This window comes from Phaseolus vulgaris, chromosome 8 (genome assembly GCF_051622355.1).
Source record: "Phaseolus vulgaris cultivar YP4 chromosome 8, ASM5162235v1, whole genome shotgun sequence".
Lineage (NCBI taxonomy): Eukaryota > Viridiplantae > Streptophyta > Magnoliopsida > Fabales > Fabaceae > Phaseolus > Phaseolus vulgaris.
The window spans coordinates 1,313,402-1,335,926 of record NC_143505.1 but is presented as its reverse complement, the minus strand read 5'-3'; the positions used below and the strand labels follow the sequence as shown (position 1 = coordinate 1,335,926).

The 22,525-nt window shown below is 27.8% G+C and overlaps 2 protein-coding genes across 5 annotated transcripts; one reads left to right on the top strand and one right to left on the bottom strand.

Annotated features, from left to right (window-relative positions):
* Nucleotides 1-9,002: 9,002 nt before the first annotated feature.
* On the bottom strand, nt 9,003-9,714 carry LOC137823865 (zinc finger protein ZAT18). The gene has a single exon (XM_068629174.2). It carries the CDS (start codon nt 9,610-9,612, stop codon nt 9,115-9,117), a length of 498 nt encoding a protein of 165 aa, XP_068485275.1. The 5' UTR covers nt 9,613-9,714; the 3' UTR covers nt 9,003-9,114.
* A 6,640-nt stretch (nt 9,715-16,354) lies between these two features.
* On the top strand, nt 16,355-22,183 carry LOC137823864 (N-lysine methyltransferase). Of its 4 annotated transcripts, none has more exons than XM_068629173.2 (7): nt 16,516-16,647; nt 16,827-16,959; nt 19,064-19,322; nt 19,949-21,358; nt 21,447-21,515; nt 21,597-21,795; nt 21,938-22,183. In XM_068629173.2, the coding sequence occupies exons 4-7, from the start codon at nt 19,973-19,975 to the stop codon at nt 22,006-22,008; spliced, it is 1,725 nt and encodes a 574-aa protein (XP_068485274.1). In that variant the 5' UTR covers nt 16,516-16,647; nt 16,827-16,959; nt 19,064-19,322; nt 19,949-19,972; the 3' UTR covers nt 22,009-22,183. The 4 variants fall into 4 exon arrangements, with proteins under 4 accessions (XP_068485273.1, XP_068485270.1, XP_068485274.1 ...); XM_068629170.1 differs by having other exon boundaries at nt 16,542-16,720; XM_068629172.1 differs by lacking the exon at nt 19,064-19,322 and having other exon boundaries at nt 16,355-16,647.
* Nucleotides 22,184-22,525: the final 342 nt, after the last annotated feature.

Genomic DNA, 22,525 nt, shown 5'->3' with positions numbered 1-22,525 from the left:
AGAGAGAACCATGGGATCAAAATAGAATAAAAAAATCTGTGTATGTCTAATCAAACTCAATAACAAAAGCGAGTAATAAAATTTTAAGTAAATTAAATTACCGAAAATTCACTTGTGAATGATAAAATTAATTTATTTTAATTTTTTTAAAGTTTTTTTTCATGTTTGGTTTCCATGTTTAATATACAAATATAACTTTTAAAACAGTTATTATAAAAAAATATCAAATTACCGCACATAATAATTGCATTTTTTATTGTTAATGTATAAATTATTTTCTCTATCGTGAATTTTGGATTAATATAATTATACAACATATTTTAACCTAATTGTATCTTCATCAAGGTTAATTATATTTGCCAAAAAATAAATAAAAACAGTCAAAATTTAGATAAAAAAACATATAAGTATATTATTGAAGTTGAATCAGCATAATAAGTAAAAAAAATTGTCAAGCAAAGAATAGTTAATAGCATTGTAAATGTAATTAGGCTCTTCACACTTTAAGATTATAGAAAAAAAAATGTATTTGAATGTGAACAACAACTATAACCATGAAAACACTAATAAAAGTCAACATTAATGGTATGTGATATATATCAAAATCAATTTATTAACAATGCCCATTCAATAGGTGCATTATAAGTGTGGTCAAAGTATATTTTTTTTTATAATAAAAAATATAATAAATGAGAATAACAAGAGTACTCAACCTATATAAAAAAAACTAACTTCATTATAACATTTACATATTGCAAAAAATAATATTGTTTTTCTACCAAATTTATAATTTAAATAATTTGTAGTTAAAACCTTGGTAGGTAATTAGATATCAGTTTAGACACTATTTATTAATAATAGAAACTAATTTAAAAATCAATAATTTTTTTAGTCTTTAAAATAGTATCTAATTTAGTCATTATAGAAATTAATTATTTTTTATTTTTAAAATTGATTTCTATTCAATGATTTTCTAGTAGTGTATAAATAGGGAATTGAATCAATTAAATCAATTAGTATGTTTTTGCATTATCGTATTCACTATAATGATATCTAAAAAAAATTCAAAATACACTTATATTTTTTCTTCTTCTTCTTATTGCACTAGTATCTTCTATTGTAAAAAAAAAGTGCAAGTATAATGTTTTTAAAATTTAAGATATATATATATATATATATATTAAAATAGGTGTAAAATGTAATATTATTTTAAAAAAATATGTTTTGTGTAAAATTTGATTTTTTTTTACGTAATTTGAAAAAAATAAATGTTGGTATAATTTCTTTTTTATTTGAAACTTATTGTTTTTTCTCTCATCATATTTAAAAGTATATGTCTCATGAACATGTTTTTGTTTTCTCATTCAAAACGGTTTAGGTATATAATTTAATTAGGTTTGAAGCCTCCACACTAACCACTTTGACCTTCACTTATGGTAATGCTTTCAATTTATTATTCATTTTGTAATTCAAATAATAAGTTATTAGTCTTAAAAAAGATTAGAAATAGATTTACAATTACAGTGTTCAAATTGAGATTCAAAGAAAATATATAAAACTTGAATTGTGGAAAACAATTGAAATTAAATAAACAAGAATACGATAAATAAATGAAAAACTTATATAAAAGACAAAAATGGGAATACATTGTCCTAATTCTAATAGTAACACGTGGTCTTTGGTTGTAGATGCATGCATATAATATTAAGCATTCACACAATATTTGACTAAATAAAATTCAACTTTTACTTAAAAGAACTTTTATTTATTTTTATTTGTTTCTAAATAAAAGTTTTTATTTGTGTAAAACTACCAATTATTTAGTTTCTAAATTTGGTTTTTAAAACCTTGGTTGCTAATTAGATACCAATTTAGAAACTATTTAACAGTAATAGAAACCAATTTTTGTTTTAGTTTCTAAAATGGACTCTAATTTAGTTACTATTGCAACTAATTATTTTGGTATCTAAAAATTGGTTTCTATTTCATAATTTTCTTGTAGTGACAACTTGATATCTCAGCTAGGCTAACACCTCAAATAACAACAATCATTTGACATCACCTTAAAAAAATATTATTAAAAAAATACAAAAATATGGAAGGATTATACCAAAATCCATATATTAACAAAAACGATACATAAGTAGACTATATTTATTCATAAAGAATTTTAAGAACAGGCTAGATGGAAATAATTTTTATTTATATATACAGGTTTTTATTGTTTTCTATCAATAATAAATAAATAAAATAAAATGAGACACTTCAGAAATATCTCAACCCTTATACATAAAATGGTCAAGATCATCATGTTCAACACCGGACCAATAGAAATTCATCCGACTCTACATATCAACAAACCAATTATCAATGATACATAAAAAAAAACAATATAATTCAGCAGTCCCAAATTATCCTATCAATATCCTTATAATCAACTACCACAAATAGAGGTTTCCATCTTTATCACCTATAATTATTTACTTATTGAGTATGTTATTTTTATATAAAAGTTTTCTGAATATGTTCAATTATAATATTTTTATATTTTTTTAATTTATAATTAAACATGAAATAAACATATTTATCGTTTTTTCAGGTACGAAAGAAGGGAGCAATTTCAAATATTGAATAATAATCATAGTCGGGTTGGTACGTGGAGAAAAAAAAAATGAAGAAGGAGACTAACAATTGAAATTTGAATTGAAAAAAAAAAGAATGTTCCTTATTTTTTGTTTTTAAAAGTCAATATTTTTTACTTTTTCAATAGAATAAAAGAAAATATGCTGTTATTTTACATTTTTTCCCCTCTTTATTCTATTTCTTCTTATCCAAGCAAGTCTTTAATTACTAGATGTATAAACAATCTCATATATTTCTAAATAATTATTAGATATATCAACATTGAGTAGCTTTAATATCCTTATTGACTTTTTTAAGAAAATTTCAAAATGAACACAATAGATTATGAATTTGAAACTTTAAAATCATTGATAGAATAATGAGATGTTTCAACTTATTGATTATGTTTGTTATAATTGAAAAAAAAAAGACTCGTATTAAATAAGAAATTAAACTATTGTAATATTAAGATTTTTTTGCTTACTTTAACATAATTTAAATCAAATAAAGATAATTTAATAACAAAATTATAATTTATTAATATAAATTTCATATCTAAAATTAATTTAGTTAAGATGGAAAAAGGCCATGCAATAAGAAAAATGAGAGAATTTATTTTTTAAGTTGTGTGTTTCTATTTATATAAAAATATATTTTTTAGTGGTTTAAAGAAAGGTTAGTTAGATATTAGTGTTGATTCTTTAAAGAAATATATTAGGGAAACTTAGTATTAATGAATCATAAATAAACTTATATAAAAAAAATAAAAAAGACTACTTTAAATTCAAAATCTAAACATAATAGTCATGATACTTCAAACTTATAAAAAGAGAAGGTAACAAAAAGCTATATATTGAAGATATTGCTAAAAATAAATGAAAACATTTATCTTTTTCCACATGTTCTGTGCTATAAAATAATTAATAAAAATTAATTTTAGAGAAAAAATAATAAATTGTTATATTAACTAAATTATATAATATTTTAGAGAGTAAAAAAATGACTAGTATCTAAATTAGTTTTTATTATTGAAAAATAATTTTTAAATTGGTAGCTAAAACTTGATAACTAATTAGATACCAATTTAAAAATTATTTATCAATCATAAAAACTAATTTAAATACCACTAATTCTTTGACTCTATGAGATAATATCTAAGAAACTAATTATTTTTGTCTCTAAAATTAGTTTTTATTTAATAATTTTGTTGTAATGTTGTTTTTATGCGATCTTCATATTTTTAATTTTCTACATTTTAATATTAATTTGAACTTTGACACACATTAATAGTAAAAAATTATGCATATCTTTCTTAAAACAATTCATTCGTACAACGTTTCTTTAATTTTTAAAAAACTATCTGTTGACAAAGTTGGTATTCCTACTATATATTGGGCTAAAATATTTCTTAAACACTCTAAATAATTTAATTTATTCATTCTCAATAAAAAAAAACACAGAAATACAATATTGGAAGAAGATAAAGATGCAAAATTCTTTTGTTCATCCAAGATTTATACGTTTCCTTAACACACATGTGGATCTGATAAGGGTCAAGTAAATAACAGCTTGCACAAAATGAATTTTCATTGAGAAATGCATGTATTTTTCAACACACGACATCATAGGATTAATATTAGTGGTAGCTTTTGTGAAACCTATTATAGTATAATTTGTTTTAGGTGATTTACTAGTATATATAGTAGCAAAAGTTAGACCAAACTACTTAATTAGACCAACACAGATTTTGCAAGCCAACTACTTCCTTATACACTAGATACATATATGCACACTATTTCAAGAATTGGAATAGTTTACCCTAATCTCGTGTTTCATTTTTCAACCTTTTTCTTACATGATCAATGTTGTATAATCCACACAAGTCAAGCCAAAAACTATGGGTGATTGATGAAGGAATGGGACGAGTTTATCTTTATGCATGTTTGACTTAAACTTTTGTTCAATTATTCATTAAAACCTAAAGTTATTTAGACCTATATGAATAAGATTGGATTACTTTGATTCTTTTATTGCAATATTTTGTATTTATAAAATAAAGAGTTAAATATGTTTTTCGTCCTTCTATTATAACACAAAATTGATTTTCGGTTTTTTTTCTTTCAAATTTTAGTATGAAAATGTCTGTAATAAATTTTTTTTTATGTGAAATTGGTTTAATCTGAGATTTCACTTCAACAATCCATTGGAAGTAGTTACAGTGGACATTAATCTGCAATCAACACAACAATGAATTGAACAAATTTCACTTTAACTACTTTCAATGAGTTGTTAAAGTGAAACCTCAAATTAAACCAATTTCACATACAAAATGATTAATTCTAATCATTTCAATATTATAAATACCTAAATGGTGTAAAGTTTGGATTAATAACGGAAACCAATTTCTTATTATAGTATAAAAACGAAAAACATATTTAACTTTAAAATAAAAAAACAAATACTGTTATAAACACTAGTATATAAAACATTATTATTAATGCATAATATTATAAAACCTTGTGCTTATTAAAAAATGTATAAAACATTAAATTCAATTGAGGCAACCTAAATCATAACTTTAAAAATCTCCCTTAAAATATATAAAATTTAGTTTCAAAATTCAAACATATCAAATTAAGTCTAAACCAAAACTAATGAGTGTTTGATTCATATTGTATCGGTTGGTACCAGACGATCATGTCTTGGTCTTGATGACTGATCGCCCGAGTCAAGCAACATAAAATAACAAAATAAGTAAACAAACAACAACAACAACATAATAACACGTAAATTAAAGCACTAACTTGAATGTCGGAGTGCAATCATAAGTACCTCGATCGAGCATCAACATTGAAAGAATGAGACTTAAGAAAATTTAAAAATTACCGGCACGTTAACAATTGTACATCCAGTCACAGATACTATATGGGTCTCTCAATCTATACAGTCACACATATAAATGGTAATTTCAAGTATTTAGATAAATAAATGTAATGAATTAGTGGTATTATTGATTTAAAATAATTAAGCTGAGTTATTTAATGAAAGTAACGTGTGGTTGATGAGGTAGAAAAGTTGAGAATGAGTTTTTTAATTGGAAGATCTAGATCTTAACAAGCCGACACGGTTAGATAATTAATGACTCACAATTTCTTAATTGGTGTTTGACTATGATGTTGAGGCAGTTATGGAATTAATATAATAGTTCCCACACATTGTGCTCATTTAATATCAACATTTTTTTAATGAAGCATCCAAGAAAAACCTTTTTCTTCACTCAGTCATTATTTGCTAGGGTTTGTAAAAATATGAAACTTCTGTAGCTACTTAAATTTCTGAATCAAAGTCTGGAATGCGACTTGACTAAGCAAAACGATGAAGTTAGAAATTGGAAATGAGAAAGTTTGACAGTTACTATGAGGTGATGGATGATGGCGATAAAGATGATGACTCTGATCATCAAAGTCTACTGTTCTTAATTACACACCACCATAACCAAACACTCTACATTTTCTTATTAACCAAGTAAACTTTGCCAACCACATTATATACGTCACTTTTTTGCCATCCAATTCCACATAAAACGTTATTAAACTATCACTAATTATAACAAAAACATCATCAGAATTTTGATTAAACATTTTTCAAAAGTCTATGATTAAAAATTGTTAAACCTTACAAAATAATTAGAAATTATACATTGAAAAAGTTTCGATCCTCCCTTAAATTTATTGAACTGTTGTTGATTATGGTTAGGAATGTCGTGCAGTCTTTGAGTGGTATACTTATAAAAGGTACACTAATGTTTAAGTTAGTGATCGGTTTAAGGTAGTTGAGTGTAATAAATGTTCTTTAATGTGCTTATTTACATGGTTGTAATGGATCTCGAACATTGGACGGAGATTAAGGTAGATTTTTGGGTTAACTTTAGATTTTAGGTGAATTTCGTAGAGTGATTATATTAATTATTGTGTTAAGAGATGCATGTAAGGACCATGTCCGAGGGATATTCAGTCAACGATCTTGACCGATACCCTCTCGCAACCATATGGTAAAAAAATTGTTATCCATGCTTCTAAAATCTTTTTAGTCAATGTAAGATCTCCAACCACTTTAAAAACCTAACTCAACCTTATAAGTTTTTTTCTTGATATTAGGTTGTCTCTAAGACTATTTCTTAGGAGTTTAGTGTAGTTTCGAGCAGTTGCTTTTTGAGTTTGATGCAATATGAGGTAACTATATAAAGGGTAGGAGTGTGGTCTTAATTTTTTGTATAAGGGTTGAAACACTCCTGAAGCGTCTTAAATTATTTAATTTATTCATTGTTGAGAAAAAAATAACCTTATAAAATTAGCTTTTAAGATAAAGTTTGCACGTTTTTATCTCTAATCGAATTAAAAAACTTTTACATTGAGTTGAGGTTAACAAGGTTTGTGATTTGTATGGTGGAAATTAAAGAAAGTTGCATATTATTTACAGATTATTACTTGGTGGTGTTTGTAACTGGTGTAGCTTGTAGTAGTGTCAAAAGTTGTCACCATCGTCAATATTATCCACAAAAAGTCAAAGTATTTGGACAACTTAAGAAGCACTTATGAGACCAATAAGCACTTAAGAAGCACATGGTTTTACTATGTGTTTGGTCCAACGTTTGTGTTCCTCTTGTACGCTTACTCAACCAACTCTATCTACCAACACCTGTACAAGTATTCAAATCAAAATCAATAGTGTGAATCAAACAAATTCATTAAACTATAATCAATTCCAACTTCTAGATGGCAGCTGCAAATTAATGTATTTCCACTGCACGCCACTACGTATTTCCAAATTTCTTCTACACTTTATGTACACCTACAATAAGAAATTAATTTTATATTTTTATCAACAAAAGATATAATAAAGGTGGTTCAACCCTCTTACAAAGTAAACAAGACATACATCTAAAAAAAAATCGTCAAACAAAGAGAAGATGCGAGATATCTAGCAACAAGAAGAAGGAAAATGATTGAATAGAAGAACTCCTGAACATTTAGCGATCTCAGATGTGTCGATATCAATAATAACTCATTATTTCGATGAGTCATTTCTTCGGACAGAAGAAGATTATGGAAACAATTATCTGAAATCTCACTTATCAAATTCCATTGTGGAAGACACAATGGAATCTGACGAATTCGTTATTATATATCTGACCCAAGCATAATATCATGAAAAATGGATACAAATTTTTGGCTGCTACTTAGTATCGGCAATAGGTCTGAAAAAGTATCTAAAAATATGAAATTTAGATATTTGTACCCCGTCGAGGTTTATCTTGTCACAATTAGCTAAAAAACGACTTAAAATTTAAAGACCAACTCCGTGACCCGAACAGCAACTATTAATTGGGTACATACATACCGGGAGTTTATTAATTTAATATAATGTGTATATTTATATAATCTCTATTGTTTAGAAAGTTAATTATATATATAAGTATTTGGGAATTAAGATAAGATTTTTTTTCAACTGTTAGAATTAATATTTGGATTAGCTTTCCACTTATTGAGAGATTTTTTAATTAAGTATTTGATAACTAAGACAACTACACAATACAATTCCCTTAAACAAGTTGATTAAATATTTTGCAAGTAACTGAATTCAATGAGCTTAACTTCGTACCAAACGTTTTAGAAAATCAACAAATACATGTTTAGATCATTTATCATTTATCGCTTAAATTAGATTTATGTTTTGCTTGCAATTTTTATACTAAGGATTTAGAATTATTTTTATTTTAAAATGTAAAAAAAAAAAAAAAACATAATTAGAACATTATAAGAATTCTTGGTATAATTCTTTAATTGCATGTATTTAAAAAAATCATATAAAGTATTCTAATAATTATCATTTTTAAAATCGAGATAAAAAAAAATGGTAGTTTACTATCGAAATATTTTCTAAAAAACATTTGATACTTCTTAAAATTTTACTATATCAAAATAACTCATAACAATCGAAATGATATTTCACAAACTAAAACAAAAAAGATAAAAGATAAGAAAGATGAATCCTATTTATGAGTATAAAGAATATCTTTCATCATATCAATTTGTTTTTTATCTATAATAAATAATATATACATATTAATCATTTTAAGAGTAATCAAACCCATATATAAATAAACCAATGATAATCTAACAATAGAACATCTTTCAGACATCTACTCAAAATATTAACTTTGTCAAAAATAAATTCCATCACCAAACTAAAACGAATAAGAATTTAGAAGTGAATGAAAAACCAAACCTTCAATTGAAAAAAAAATAATCAAAATAATCCTTTTTTTTCTCTCTCAGAATATCATGAGGTTCTTATTATTCTGCCCAATAAATGAACGATTTTTCATACAGTATGATAAACAAGTATATAGATCATAGATTAAAAAACAAAACATTCATCATCTATGTATGATACACAACTACACCTCCCTGAGTATAATTAACAGATGAACTAATACAAATAATCAACCAAAGTAGTTGGTTTTCTGATCTTCAAAAACTCCAAATCATTCTCAAAGGGTGTCAAATTCAAATCCAAAACCAAAACTCTCTTGTTGTTCTTGCTTGAAGAATCAACACTGCTCCCACCACTACTACTGGTGGTGGAATTGTTCAAATTTGCAACTCTGTGTCTCCTCATGTGCCCTCCCAAGGCTTGCCCTATAGCAAACTCCAATCCACAAATAGAACACTCATGAGTCTTAGGCTTTGCAGGTGAATCATGAAGCAATTCTCCTTCACTTGCCATCAACCTAGGTTTCTTGTGACTAGCCCTGTGCCCACCAAGTGCTTGAAAAGAAGGGAACTGTCTATTGCATGTCTTGCACTCAAACACACGGTTGCTCATGGAAGAAGAGCTTGAATATGAGGCCTCAAATTCACCTCCACGAGAGAGCAACATCAAACAATTCGCCATGCTTACACTGTCAACCTCTCTTTCTCTCTTCATGATCGCAGAAAAAACAGAAACTTGAGAAATGGGGTGGCCTGGTTTCAATGGATTATGTATGAAAAGGGAAAAGGGTATTGGAATGGAACTCTAGGAGACTAAAAGGGCTTGGTATTTATAAAGGGTTGTTCTAGGTTTGGTAGCTTGAGAGTGTTGAACACTACTCTAACAATAGTTGACTTTTTTTTTGGATTAAGATCTGAAAATAACTTTAAGCAATAAAATTTTAGCATATGGTTGAAGATAGAAAAAATTTATTGTTATTTTAATGTGTGTTGAACATTTGTGTTGTGTGTGACATGAATAATGTTGGTGTTGTGACTTTGATAGCTTGTGGAATAAGGAAGTGTGAGTGGTGCAGCAATCAAAGCAATTAATTGGGATGTGGTGAAGTAAGAAGATTAGGGTTCGTTACTAAGGGGTTGTTTGGTGTGAAAGGAGTTTGGTGCGGGTGCGTAAGCGTGACAGATTTGCTGAGCCAAACGAGACATTGGGCGGCACTACTGTTATTAAAACTGTTCAAACTGTGGTGGAAAATTCTTAGGGCAAAGTGTGGGGAAAAGTATGAAAAAGGAAGCAACAGAGAAGAGTAGGAAGGAACAGTGCACGTTAACGCTGAATTCCAAACATCTAGAAATCGTGCTCCACGTTCAAATAAATTTCATATTAAACTAAATAAATAAAATCATTTGTACGGAAGCCAGAATTATTTATTAATATAAACCAATATTTTCTTTATTTAATAATCTATTTAAAGTAAGTTTTCACATTCAAGTGTCAATAGCTGTGTTCGCATTTTAATATATATATTATCCTATTCTTTTTAATAAAGAAATTCATTCTACGCTACAGAAAATCATGAAATAGAAATCAATTTTTAGATACCAAAATAATTAGTTACAATATAAACTAAAATAGAAATTAAAAAAATTAGTTTCTAAATTAGTTTATATTATTTTTTATTATTGTTAAATAGTTTCTAAATGGGTATTTAATTAGCAACTAAGATTTTAACTACCAATTATTTAGTTTCTAAATTTGGTAGCAAAAACTTTTGTTGCTAATTAGGTACTAATTTAGAAATTATTTAACAATAATAAAAAATAATAAAAACTAATTTAGAAACTAATTTTTTTTTAGTTTTTAAAATTAATGGTCTCTAATTTAGTTACTATTGCAACTAATTATTTCGTTTCTACAAATTGATTTCTATTTCATGATTTTCTTGTAGTGTTAGGAATTATTATGAATCAGAATTTTGATATTTCAGAATTCACTAATCATCTATTATCACATAAATAAATTTAATAAAAAAATATAAAAAATTATAGATATAATTGAAACCTACTATGAAAAAAATTTAAGAGGCATGGTAGAATGACAAAGAAAATCAAGTTTATTTTCAATTTCCAAGTTAGTTAAGAGATTTGCATAATGATTCATTTCCCTATAAATATTATAAACTTTGAAATTTCTCCATCTACTATAAGGAGTCCAAGGAACCACAAGAGAATAAGTCCATGAAACCACAAGAGAATAGGAAAATGTTTTACAAACCAAAGGAGAATCATATAAACTTGAGTCAAAGTCTTTTAAAGCTAGCAATATGTGAAAACCCAGTCACAATGATGTCCTATAAATATGTTTCTTTTCAAAATATTTTTATCAAAAATTAAAAGGTTCTTATAGAGCATATTTATTTGGGAAATTTTTCATTAACAAAGAATATACACAAACATGATCTTTAAATATTTAATTTAATTGCCAATTGAGAGAGTTTGAGCCCTTATTTATTTAAAAGTTACAAAATTCATAATTTATTTTAATTTTTTTACTAAAACATTAATATGATTATCACAAAATTAAATAGAAAAATTATAATGGAATAAAAGTATGAAAACTTTTATGTGTTTAAGTAATCCTATTATTTTAAGTGAAAATCATATATTTTCAAATAAAGATATGCCGCCTTAAAATATTTGAGACATACATTTTAATTTTAATACTATTTAACAGAGTATAAAACTAATTTTATAATTATCTATACCTATATATAATTATATATAAAAGAAATTATTCATTTTAATTATTTTTTTTATCGTAAATTTATATGTAGTTAATATATCAAACTGAAAAACTGAACGAAAAATGAAGACATAATAATTATTTCATATTTGTAAATCCCGTTTTGTCTCTCCTTTTTGTTTTTTTCGCCACTCTTTATTTAAAAAATTTATAATAAAAATGTGTTTAAGAGGTATATTTTCCTGAAATTAATCTTGATTTGAGAAGTTTTAATTCTAATGGAGTGGTGGTTTATAAATTCTTGTAGCCAATACTTTTTTGGCAATTAAGCTAATTTGTTCTATATTAAGCTATAATATTAACTGATTTAGTTGTTATAATATTCTAATTTTGAAGTTGGAATGTATATTTACTGTAAATTATAAAACCAGTCTTGGTAGCAATTTTTACTGTATAGGGTATTTGTTATTTTTTCATAAATTGCAATAAACTTATACATAAATTTAGGATTAGAGTTTGTAGAAGCTAATACTATTTTTTTTTATAAATTAGTTTATTAACAGAGTTATTTTATTTTATATTTTTCTTCTAAAAGTGTTTTTTATAAAATTTTATTTAAACAAAATCAATTAATCATAGAAGTTTTCTATATTAATTTTTTACTAAATTTAATTTTGTTTCTTTGTTTCTCTACAAATATTTGTTGAGAGATTTATTGAAACATTCTCACAACTACGGTTTAATATACGTAAATATTTTAAAATTTGATTTTATATCATTTTTTTTTTGTTTTAATCAATTCTTATTAGTAGTCCTAACTCTTTGATATAATGAGAACTTTATGCATTTAGTTATTTCATAAAAAGAATAATTTAGATAGAACATAAGAAGTGACTTGATTATCACAAATAATGTCAATTATTGACTTGTAATAAATTATAAGTTTATAGCATATTACAATGACTTTCATGGCTTTTAAATTTTCCCATGTCAATAATTCAATAGATTATACAGTAATTTTATTGAAAGTTAATTTTTTTTAAGATGTAAATATACTTACTCATTTGATGTTGGAAAGTTGTCTTTTGTTTCTTCAACACTCAATATTTTTTTCAATATTGCAATTTGTAAAAAGTATCAATCTTTTTAATCTCAATACTTTAAAAGTTATGTTTTAGAGTGAAAATCATATTTCAGTATGATTGTTTTTTAAGCAAAGTATACTATATATTTTTAATCAATTACTATATACAATTAATTTTAATTTATGAAGAAACTAATTTTAATTTTTTAAAAATGTTAATAGAAAAATTTGGAGAAATTTTTATATTTTTCATTATATATATTATATTTAATATTAAAATTTAATTAAATAAATATGAGTAAGACACATCTAAGTAATATATTATGAAAAACATAGCCAACCTAATATAATAGTTATATATAGTAAATTGTCATGTAATTTATAAATGTCATGCAATATGATAAATTTATAAATGTCATACCATTTACACAATTAACATAGTTAACCATGAATTTGGTTTCTTAAAAAATTAATAATAAAATATAAATTTGATATATATATATATATATAATTAAAAAAAAATATCAACACCACTCTTTTAAGTACATTATTAATTTTTAATTTACTCACAAATTTATTAAAAAATACTATATATATTTATTATTAAAAATTAGTATAAAGATACTATATCTATATTAATTTAATAAATACTAAACACAAAATATCTATATTAATGGATGTTATACATGTGTAACGTGGATTATTTTTCTTTATTTTTTTTAAAAAAAAACCATTGACATGTTTTTTCTTTTAGAATAAAGGAGTGTATAACATTCAACACATTTTAGAATTAAGCTTATACGTGCAAGTGCTTTAAAAACATAAATAATATTAATAAAGTTTATCTATTTTTAAGTGGAAGAGTTTATTTGGTTGTTCATTATAGTAGGATAGAATACAAAAGATAAATTAATAACATTACATGAAAAAAAAATTAAAAAAAAAATAAAAAATTCTAAACACTCTCCTTAATGAATTATGGAGGAAAGTAATAAAAATCATAAAGGAAAATAATAAAAATAATAAACGCTCTCCTTAATGAATAAATTATTTTTCTTCATATCTATTCTTAATGGTCTCAAAACTTTTTTTTTTATTAATGATAATGGTATACAAACTTCTCCCAATGATTATATTAAACACAATTTCTTACATAAGTTGAATTATAAAACATCAATTAAGAAGGAGAAAATTCTATTTAAGATGACAAGCATCTCATTAATCTTTGCCTTAACATCTTAGTAGATTTAGTTGTTAGCAACAAAAAAATTAATATTGGTGTAATGAAAAATAAATAAAAAATACTAAAAAAGTTGTTAATAGAAGAAGAAGTTGCACAAAGAAAAATGTCATGATCCATGCATAACTTAATTGAACAAAAAATATTTTATTTTAGAACACAATGAAAAATATTGAAAAACAACTTAAATGGTTAGATCAACACAAACAAAACTACTTAAAAAAGAAAAAATATTAAAAATATAAATTATAATGACAATGAAAGCTATACAAAAAGTATTGTAAAAAAATATTAAAAATATAAAAATAATTGTATAATACTGTAGTAAAGAAAACAAGACAATATGACAAAGTTACTAATTATAATCATATAAAGTTTAATATATAATTTTATTAAAGTTTTATGAATTAATGTGCATTTGTAGAATTAGAACTAGAAATTGTTGGTAAGAAGATAAGGTGTGGGAAAAAATGTTGGCATTAGGGTTGTTTCCCATTTGTTATTAACACTGTTAATTGACCAAAGTATGATCTTGACCACACAAGTCAATGGGCCTCATTCATCCTAATCCATTAGGTTCTTTGGATTTGGATCACAATTTGTTTCCTTAATCTTTCAACTTCCAACTATATTCATTCACCAATTTATACCTTATTCTCTGTCACCCATACTTCATCTCTTCAACTATTCTACCTCTTTTTTCTGTCAATTTTCTACACCTTTTCACACAACTTTTCTAATCTTTCATTTTCAACTTTATACCTTTGTTTTCCCTATCTTTGTCAACTCAATAGTGTTCTAACAAATTATGTCCAGGTCCATGTTAATGGATAAATGAGAAATTTGATTACATTGTTTAAGAAAAGTTACAGATACAAGGTTTCTAAAAGAAACTTAATATTAATTTTGTCTTTTCTGATTCTTAGTTGTTTCGTTTTATATTTATGTCTGATCTTCGATTTGTCTTTTCCTATTATACTCTCTATTGGCTTTTATTTTACATTATATCTCTTTAACTAGACTTAAAATGAGTATAATGTTTGTATAAATCAAACTCTTTACCTTGATTTAAGTAAGGAAAAGAGAATAAAAGAAATATTATTTCTCATCTGCTTTATCTTCCTTTTTTTGTCTTCTTTGTTTTATCTCAATTATTCGTCTTTCTTTTTTTTCTTTGTTTTATCTCAGTTATTTATTTATAATATTGTTCTATAAATATCATGATTCATCGTTAATCATATTGGAGATCTATATATGGAATAAAGATTAAGACATTTCATAATATATAAATGAGTGCAAACATTATCTTATAAATTGGTTTTATATAATTGAATTAGGTTTAGAGTCTAATGAATAATTTAAAATTCATTTCAGATAGAATTTGTTATGATTTCAAATATTTATCAACCAAACACAAGAGTGCTGAGTAAATTCTTGTCATTTGACTTAGTTTATACCTTTTCAATTGATTGTAACTTTAACTTTAACTATGTACAATTATTATTTATAAATTTTTAATTGAGAAAAATTAATTATAAATATTATCACTTATGCTTTATTGACATTAATACGTATTATTATTTTTATTTTTTTGAATATTTCCTTATATTTGTTTATTGAAAACACACATATTATTTGAAACTAAAACTACATTAATTTTACTCAATTACTCAATAAATGATCTCACCGTTAACCTTACACATTTCATTATAAATTAATGATATAATACATAAATCTTCATTGTATCATATTTTCAACATGACAAAACATTTTATATATTATATAACAATTATTAGTTTTTATAATAAATTTTATACTTATACCAATAATAATTATAATTAAATATTAATATAAAATCCTACTTGAGAAATATTTATTTTATTTATTAAACATATAATTTTCAATCACTAAACCCAAAATATTGACTCTTTTATAAAAATTAAAATAAAACACTTATCTCCTATGAAACTCAGACAGACCTAGGGACATAATCAGTGACACTAGTACTATACGGATATGTATTGATAAAGTATCAAATTCAAAAAATATTTATTAAATTTTTTATAATTCTAACACAATTTAAAAAAAATTCTTTTGAATTAATTATAAAAAATATTTTTCTATTAAAAATAAAATAATTTTTATTATAATTTATAATTCTACAGGTAGTATTATACTTCGTAAAGATTATAAGACAGACGTATCAGTTTCCTGATGTTGGAATTTGTGCTACATGACTACTCTCACACTTCAATTTCAGGACTCAAATGAGAAATTTTCACGGGTGCATGTGTTCCTTCAGGATGTGCCAATCACACAATGCCACGTCACTAGCACGAGAATTTGACACAAACATCCAACCTACAAACAAGCTCCACGTGGCAGAATCAGACACTACCTGATCAGTTATCTCTGCACTCTCTGCAGAGTATTCATGCCTTCGAGCAACTCAGCACAGTTCAGATTCTCCAAAGATGGAAACATCACAGGTACACACGTGTAGGGTAGATATAACATGATGAATTGGGCAACCCTACATATTCCCGCACTATATCTCTGATCCACCCTCTCACATTCTCTAAACCTCATTATTCCTAAATCCCAAAAAACACTTCGTTTCGAAGTGAAACGAAACGTTATAGCTATCAACGGAGAAGCACCAGCATCGTAAGATAAGTCTATGGAGGTTCTGTTTCCGTTTTCAAAACCTCTTCCATAAACCCTAGCGATAGCAGATTCAATCCGTTTTCTCATTTTAGGTTTTTTATTTTTGCTGATTTTATTTTATTTTGCATATATTAGTTGGATCAACATAGTAGATTTCGATTTGATGAGTTGATCCTCTTTTTGATTTTTGTGATGCAGTTGATCGAGTTCACAGGGTTTTATGGTGCGTCGCTGTATTGGACGTGGTGATTTGCATTACTCTCTGAGTGGTGACACCGTGAATTGTTGAGTCGGATTATACTTTTTTTTTGAAACATCAAGGAGAGAAATGGTAGGTTCAAGATTCTGATAGACTGTTTGCATGTAAAATCGGGGTCTGATATGTGTTTTTGTGGTTGTCTGGTTTTGCATGATTGTTTGTATAATACTCTTGCTGTGTTTTCTTTAAATTATGTAAAGATACTTGAAATTTATGTATTCCTTTTGGAATTTTATGCACTTGATTTATTGGTTTACTCAAATTGTTAAACGGGGGTGATTTAGTAGCGGGGATTTTATAAGATACTCCTATGAAACTCAGTTTTAATGACTCATACAATTGTTAACATGGCGTTGTTATCAGAATAAAGAACTTGAGCCTCGTATTATAGCTTATCTGGTGAGTTGAGGGAAGCAAAACAACACTTTGTTGCTGCTGTAACCAGATATTTTGAATGTATCTATACACTCTAAAATGTCAACATTTTGTGCAATCTGTTTGATGAATTCCAGATGTCATTTTGATAATGTTTCTATCTAGTGTTTTATAGTGCAAGGTGTCATTATAAGGGGTGACCATGGTTCTGAATTAACCCATGAACCCAATCAAACCAAACCAATAGCAAGAAATTGGTTTGGTTTGCTTCTTGGGTCGAAGAATTTAATTTTTTTAAATAACCAATCCAAACCAAACGTGATATACTATCATAAATCCACTGTCAATTCCCTTCTCTACTGTCACAGCATCTGCTTACCACCAGCTTAAAATCTCTATCCAATCTATGCTCCCTTAACACAAAGTCCTAAACACCTAAAAGGGTAAAACCAAATCTGACCTCTCTCTCTTGAATGCCATGGATACCAACTCCAGAATCCTTTTACTCTTTTCTTACGTCACATCCTGCCTTCTTTCATTGAGGATTCTTGTTTTTTTTTATTTGACCTGGACACTCGATTTCAACAAATGCAAACACATAGGTTTGGTTAGGGTTCTTAACAACTTTGGTAAGAACCTAACCAACCCAAACCGATATGAATTACTTAAAATATTTTAATCTTAATTAAATTTGATAACACTGACAAATTTACAATTAACCATAAAAGGTGATTTTACGCAGAACATCCAAGTAAATAACATTAAATGTCAAGGAAACAAACAATTCAAATGACATTCATATTTCAAATACATGACGTCTTCAATATTAAATAAAAATGAAAATGGGTGTTGCTCAGAAAAAATAATAGAAAGGTTGAGGGTTCAAAGACAAAGGTACAGAAAACTACATCCAATTAGAGATTTTTTAAATTTTAAAAAGGGCGAGGAAATTTCAGCTTTGCCTCCAAAATCGACCTTGCTTATAAGGCAAAAATGGATCTTTGGAGAGCCTCACTATACCACTGGTACAACCACTATTTTGGCTGTAATTGTGGGCTCTTTGGGCTGCTATATGAAAATGCACCACACCTCTCTTCAAACTTTGTTAGTGAATTTGGGTAGTGGAAAGTTTCAACACATTCCAAAAATTAATTATTAGAACAATGAGATATACAAGTAAACATACCAGAAAATGTAAGATTAGGAACAAGTGTTTTCAAGGGATAATTGTAATAGAACCTATTGAAAGATGATTGAAATTTGTTTGTGGTGATTTGTTCATGAGAGAACGGGCTCTAACAAGAAAGTGAATATGTTGGTACATATGGGTTATTTATTGTTCTTGTTGCTGGGCGGCTTTGCTGCATGTCTTAGCCACTTTGTGTTTTTTGGCTTTTATTTTTCATTTTTGAGGGATACCTTATCCCACCTGGTGGCTATTTCACTGTTATCTCTCAAATTTTGTTTTTCTGAAAGAAAAATTGCTATGCTTCTCTGCTATCTTTATGAGCATTTCAAATGAAAAAACCTGTAAATATAACAATGAATATATAAAGTATATTGGCATGGAATGCATCTAACAAGTAAACTGATTGATATAAACAAGAGAAGCCAATAATCGAAACTAAAATACAGACAAATTTACTGATGCAACCATTTATTACTGATATTTAAAGGGGACGCTTCAATATGATTCACGTAAAGATTTGCCCTGACCAGTATTCTGTATGGATTATATTTTTAATATTGTGGAGTGAGCCTGCCCCAGCTTGCTGCATATCTCACCCATCCTTTTTTCCAGTGCTTCTGCATGAGACTCCTCAGGGCATCATGATGGTCTGACAACCAGATGATAAAATATAAATTGGAGCAAAACTCAGGGATTGTCAATATCATCACAGAAAAATGAATATATGCAATTACATAGGGACTGAGAACCACAGGGTCTGTCCTCGTGAGGACTGTTGCTTCTTGCTGAGAGATCCCAAGCCTCATCTGTAATCCTCAGCTTTACAAAACCAAATGTCTCCATTGGCCACTCTCCACTAAATTGTATATGTGTATGCTGCTGCTGCCTCCCCATAACAAATTCTCTTTCCTCTAACTGTCTTGGATTATACAGAATTTGTTTCTCCCTTGTACTCTTGTACCTCCCACTCCATTGGCCCAGACACATTCCCATTTAGTGGTGGATCTTACATCTTCTCTCTTAATACATTTTTCATTAATGAATAAACAAAGAAAAAGTAGCAGCTCATGTCCATAAGATGCAATGCTCAAAATTGTGTTGAAAGGATATGAATGACTGTTTGTAGAGGTCCTGAACAGCAAAGCATTTTCTGCATCCATGATCCGATAATAAGGTTTCTCAGCTGGAAGATCAGTGATATTTAGGCTTTTAGGTTGTAGCGTGTTTGAATTTTTTATTTTTTATTTTTATATTTTCTTAGTGTTTAGAAAATTCCTATATTGAAAATGTATTATGTTTGTGATAATCAATCTGGTGTTCTGTTTGAATGATCTTGATGATGAATTTGTTTTAGGGATACCATAGATGCTATATTAAAAGTTAAATAGAAATTTCTGCCATGATCTTTGCCTTGTGTTTCTTCAACACTCAGTATTTTTTTCAATACTGCAATTTCTTTCAAATAAGATAAGCATTCTAAGTTGTGGAATTCTGCAGTCCTACCAACATAAAAGTTTTTGGATGCCACGGGATGCTGGCTGCATGGCTGAAGAAAATGTGGGATATGAAAATTCTTCCAGAATTGAACCCAAGCGTAGTCATCAGTGGTTTATGGATACAGGTGAACCTGAAATAGTCAGCAACAAGAAACAAGCAGTTGAAGATGTTAGTGGTAGGCCAATTTCGGGAGTTTCACATGTGAATGTTTCCCAATGGGACACCAGTTCAGGATTTCACTCTGTCATGGGTCAATTTTCTGACCGACTTTTTGGATCTGATCTTGCTAGGACTGTGAATTTGGTTGATAAGAATGTGCCATCTATTGTTAGTGGAAATATGAACATGGGAAGGAAGGATTTTGAGCACCAATATGGTAATGATCCTTCGGTGGGATTGTCAATATCTCATTCCATTGCAGACCCATCATCATGTCTCAATTTTGGTGGCATCAGAAAAGTTAAAGTTAATCAAGTTAGAGATTCTGACAATTGCATGCCTTCTGCAGCCATGGGGCACTCCTATAGCAGGGAAGATAATAGTACAATTTCAGTAGGTGCTGGCTACAACAAGAATGATGGCAATATTTCGTTGGGTCCTACTTATAACCATAGAAATGACAACACCATTGGTATGGGGTCTAGAATAAGTAGTAAGACTGATGACAATCTTCTTTCAGTGGCTCACAACTTCAATAAAGGGGATGGGGGCTTTATGTTGATGGGTCACAATTATGGCAAGGGAGATGAAAGTATCTTATCAATGGGTCAGCCCTTTGACAAGGGAGATGGGAATTTCATATCAATGGGTCAATCATATGAGAAAGAAGATGGGAATTTAATATCTCTGGGCACCTCATATTCCAAGGGGCATGAGAGCTTTATATCAATTGGCCCAACCTTTGGTAAATCAGGAGAGAATTTCATTACTGTTGCTCCTTATGACAAGGGTACCGATCATTTAATATCAATGGGTCCAACATATGATAAGGTGGATTCAAATATTGCATCAACAGTTCCATCATATGACAGAGGAGATTCTAGTTCTTTACCCGTTGGTCAAAATCACCATAAGGGTCAGAGCAGTACCATATCTTTTGGAGGTTTTCATGATGACCCTGAAGCAAATCCCTCTGGTGGAATCATTAGTGGCTATGATCTGTTGATAGGAAACCAGAACTCAGCTCAAGGTTTGGATAGTCAGAATGATTTGAGTGAAACAAACACTGAATCACTTGTAAATAGCATTCCAAAGCTCAATACTAAAAATGATACTGTTGTTAAGAACAAAGAGCCTAAGACAACAACCAAGAAGGCTCCTACGAACAACTTCCCTTCAAATGTCAAAAGTTTACTGTCAACCGGTATTTTTGATGGTGTTCAGGTGAAATATGTTTCATGGTCACGGGAGGTAAAGTCTGTTTTAATTTTATCTAACTTCATTTCAGTTTTTGTACTTTATATTACTTATATAACATTTTCAAGAAAATGCGTGGCAGAAAAGTCTTAAAGGAATCATAAAAGGAACAGGGTATTTGTGTTCATGTGACGACTGCAAGCAGTCAAAGGTTCGCATTTCAAATCACTTACGTTCTGATAATCTGCATAACCGAAGTGATTGTGCTCATATGTTAAATTTTATCATGAAGGCTCTTAATGCATATGAGTTTGAGCGTCATGCTGGTGCCAAGACAAAACACCCCAATAATCACATATACTTTGAGAATGGAAAAACTATATATGCTGTTGTTCAAGAGCTGAAAAACACTCCTCAGGAGATGCTTTTTGATGCAATTCAAAATGTGACTGGCTCTACCATCAACCAAAAGAACTTTCGAATATGGAAAGGTAACAAGAGTTTTCAGTTTGCCTGGTTATTGTTAAGAACACCTGGATGACCATGACTGTGCTTCAATTATCCATATGCTCAGATATATTCAACACAAATTCCTCAATCTTTCTACTTCTAATCTGTTTCCCTCCTTATCAGCATCATACCAAGCTGCTACTCGGGAGCTTCAACGTATTTACGGAAAGGATGAAGTGATAATTCTGTCTTGAGTTCAATTTTCTTCTTGAAAGTTCAGAACTGTGGTAGATATGTAATCTGTTCATAGTGAGTGATTGGCAAGCTTGATAGTTTAGAAGACTTTTTAAAATTGGCAAGTTTTAGCTGATGCTTCTTGTAGGAACTTGATTGTTTTGTTTATGAATGAAGATGTCTTTTCGTGGTTCAGTGTCATTCTTTCCATCACAATTTGCTGATGTCCTGTCACCTTTGTTAAATTCCTTGCAAACCATCTTCCTTAGTGAATCTTTTAAGAGATTCCATCCAGTATTAGGGTTGTCATGTCAATTTTGTGGGTGGTAACCCATCCCATCTATACTATGTATGAAGTTGAATAGAGGTTATTACATGGGAGAGAGGAGAGTGTGTATATTCCTGTTACGTGTGCAAATTTGACAATCAGTTGTATGTATGTCTATGTCTGGCATTGTGAGCTTTCACAATTTCTTGCAGTATTCTATAATTTTCGCTTTAGTATATGCATCTAGCGTACATCATTTTAGTTCACGA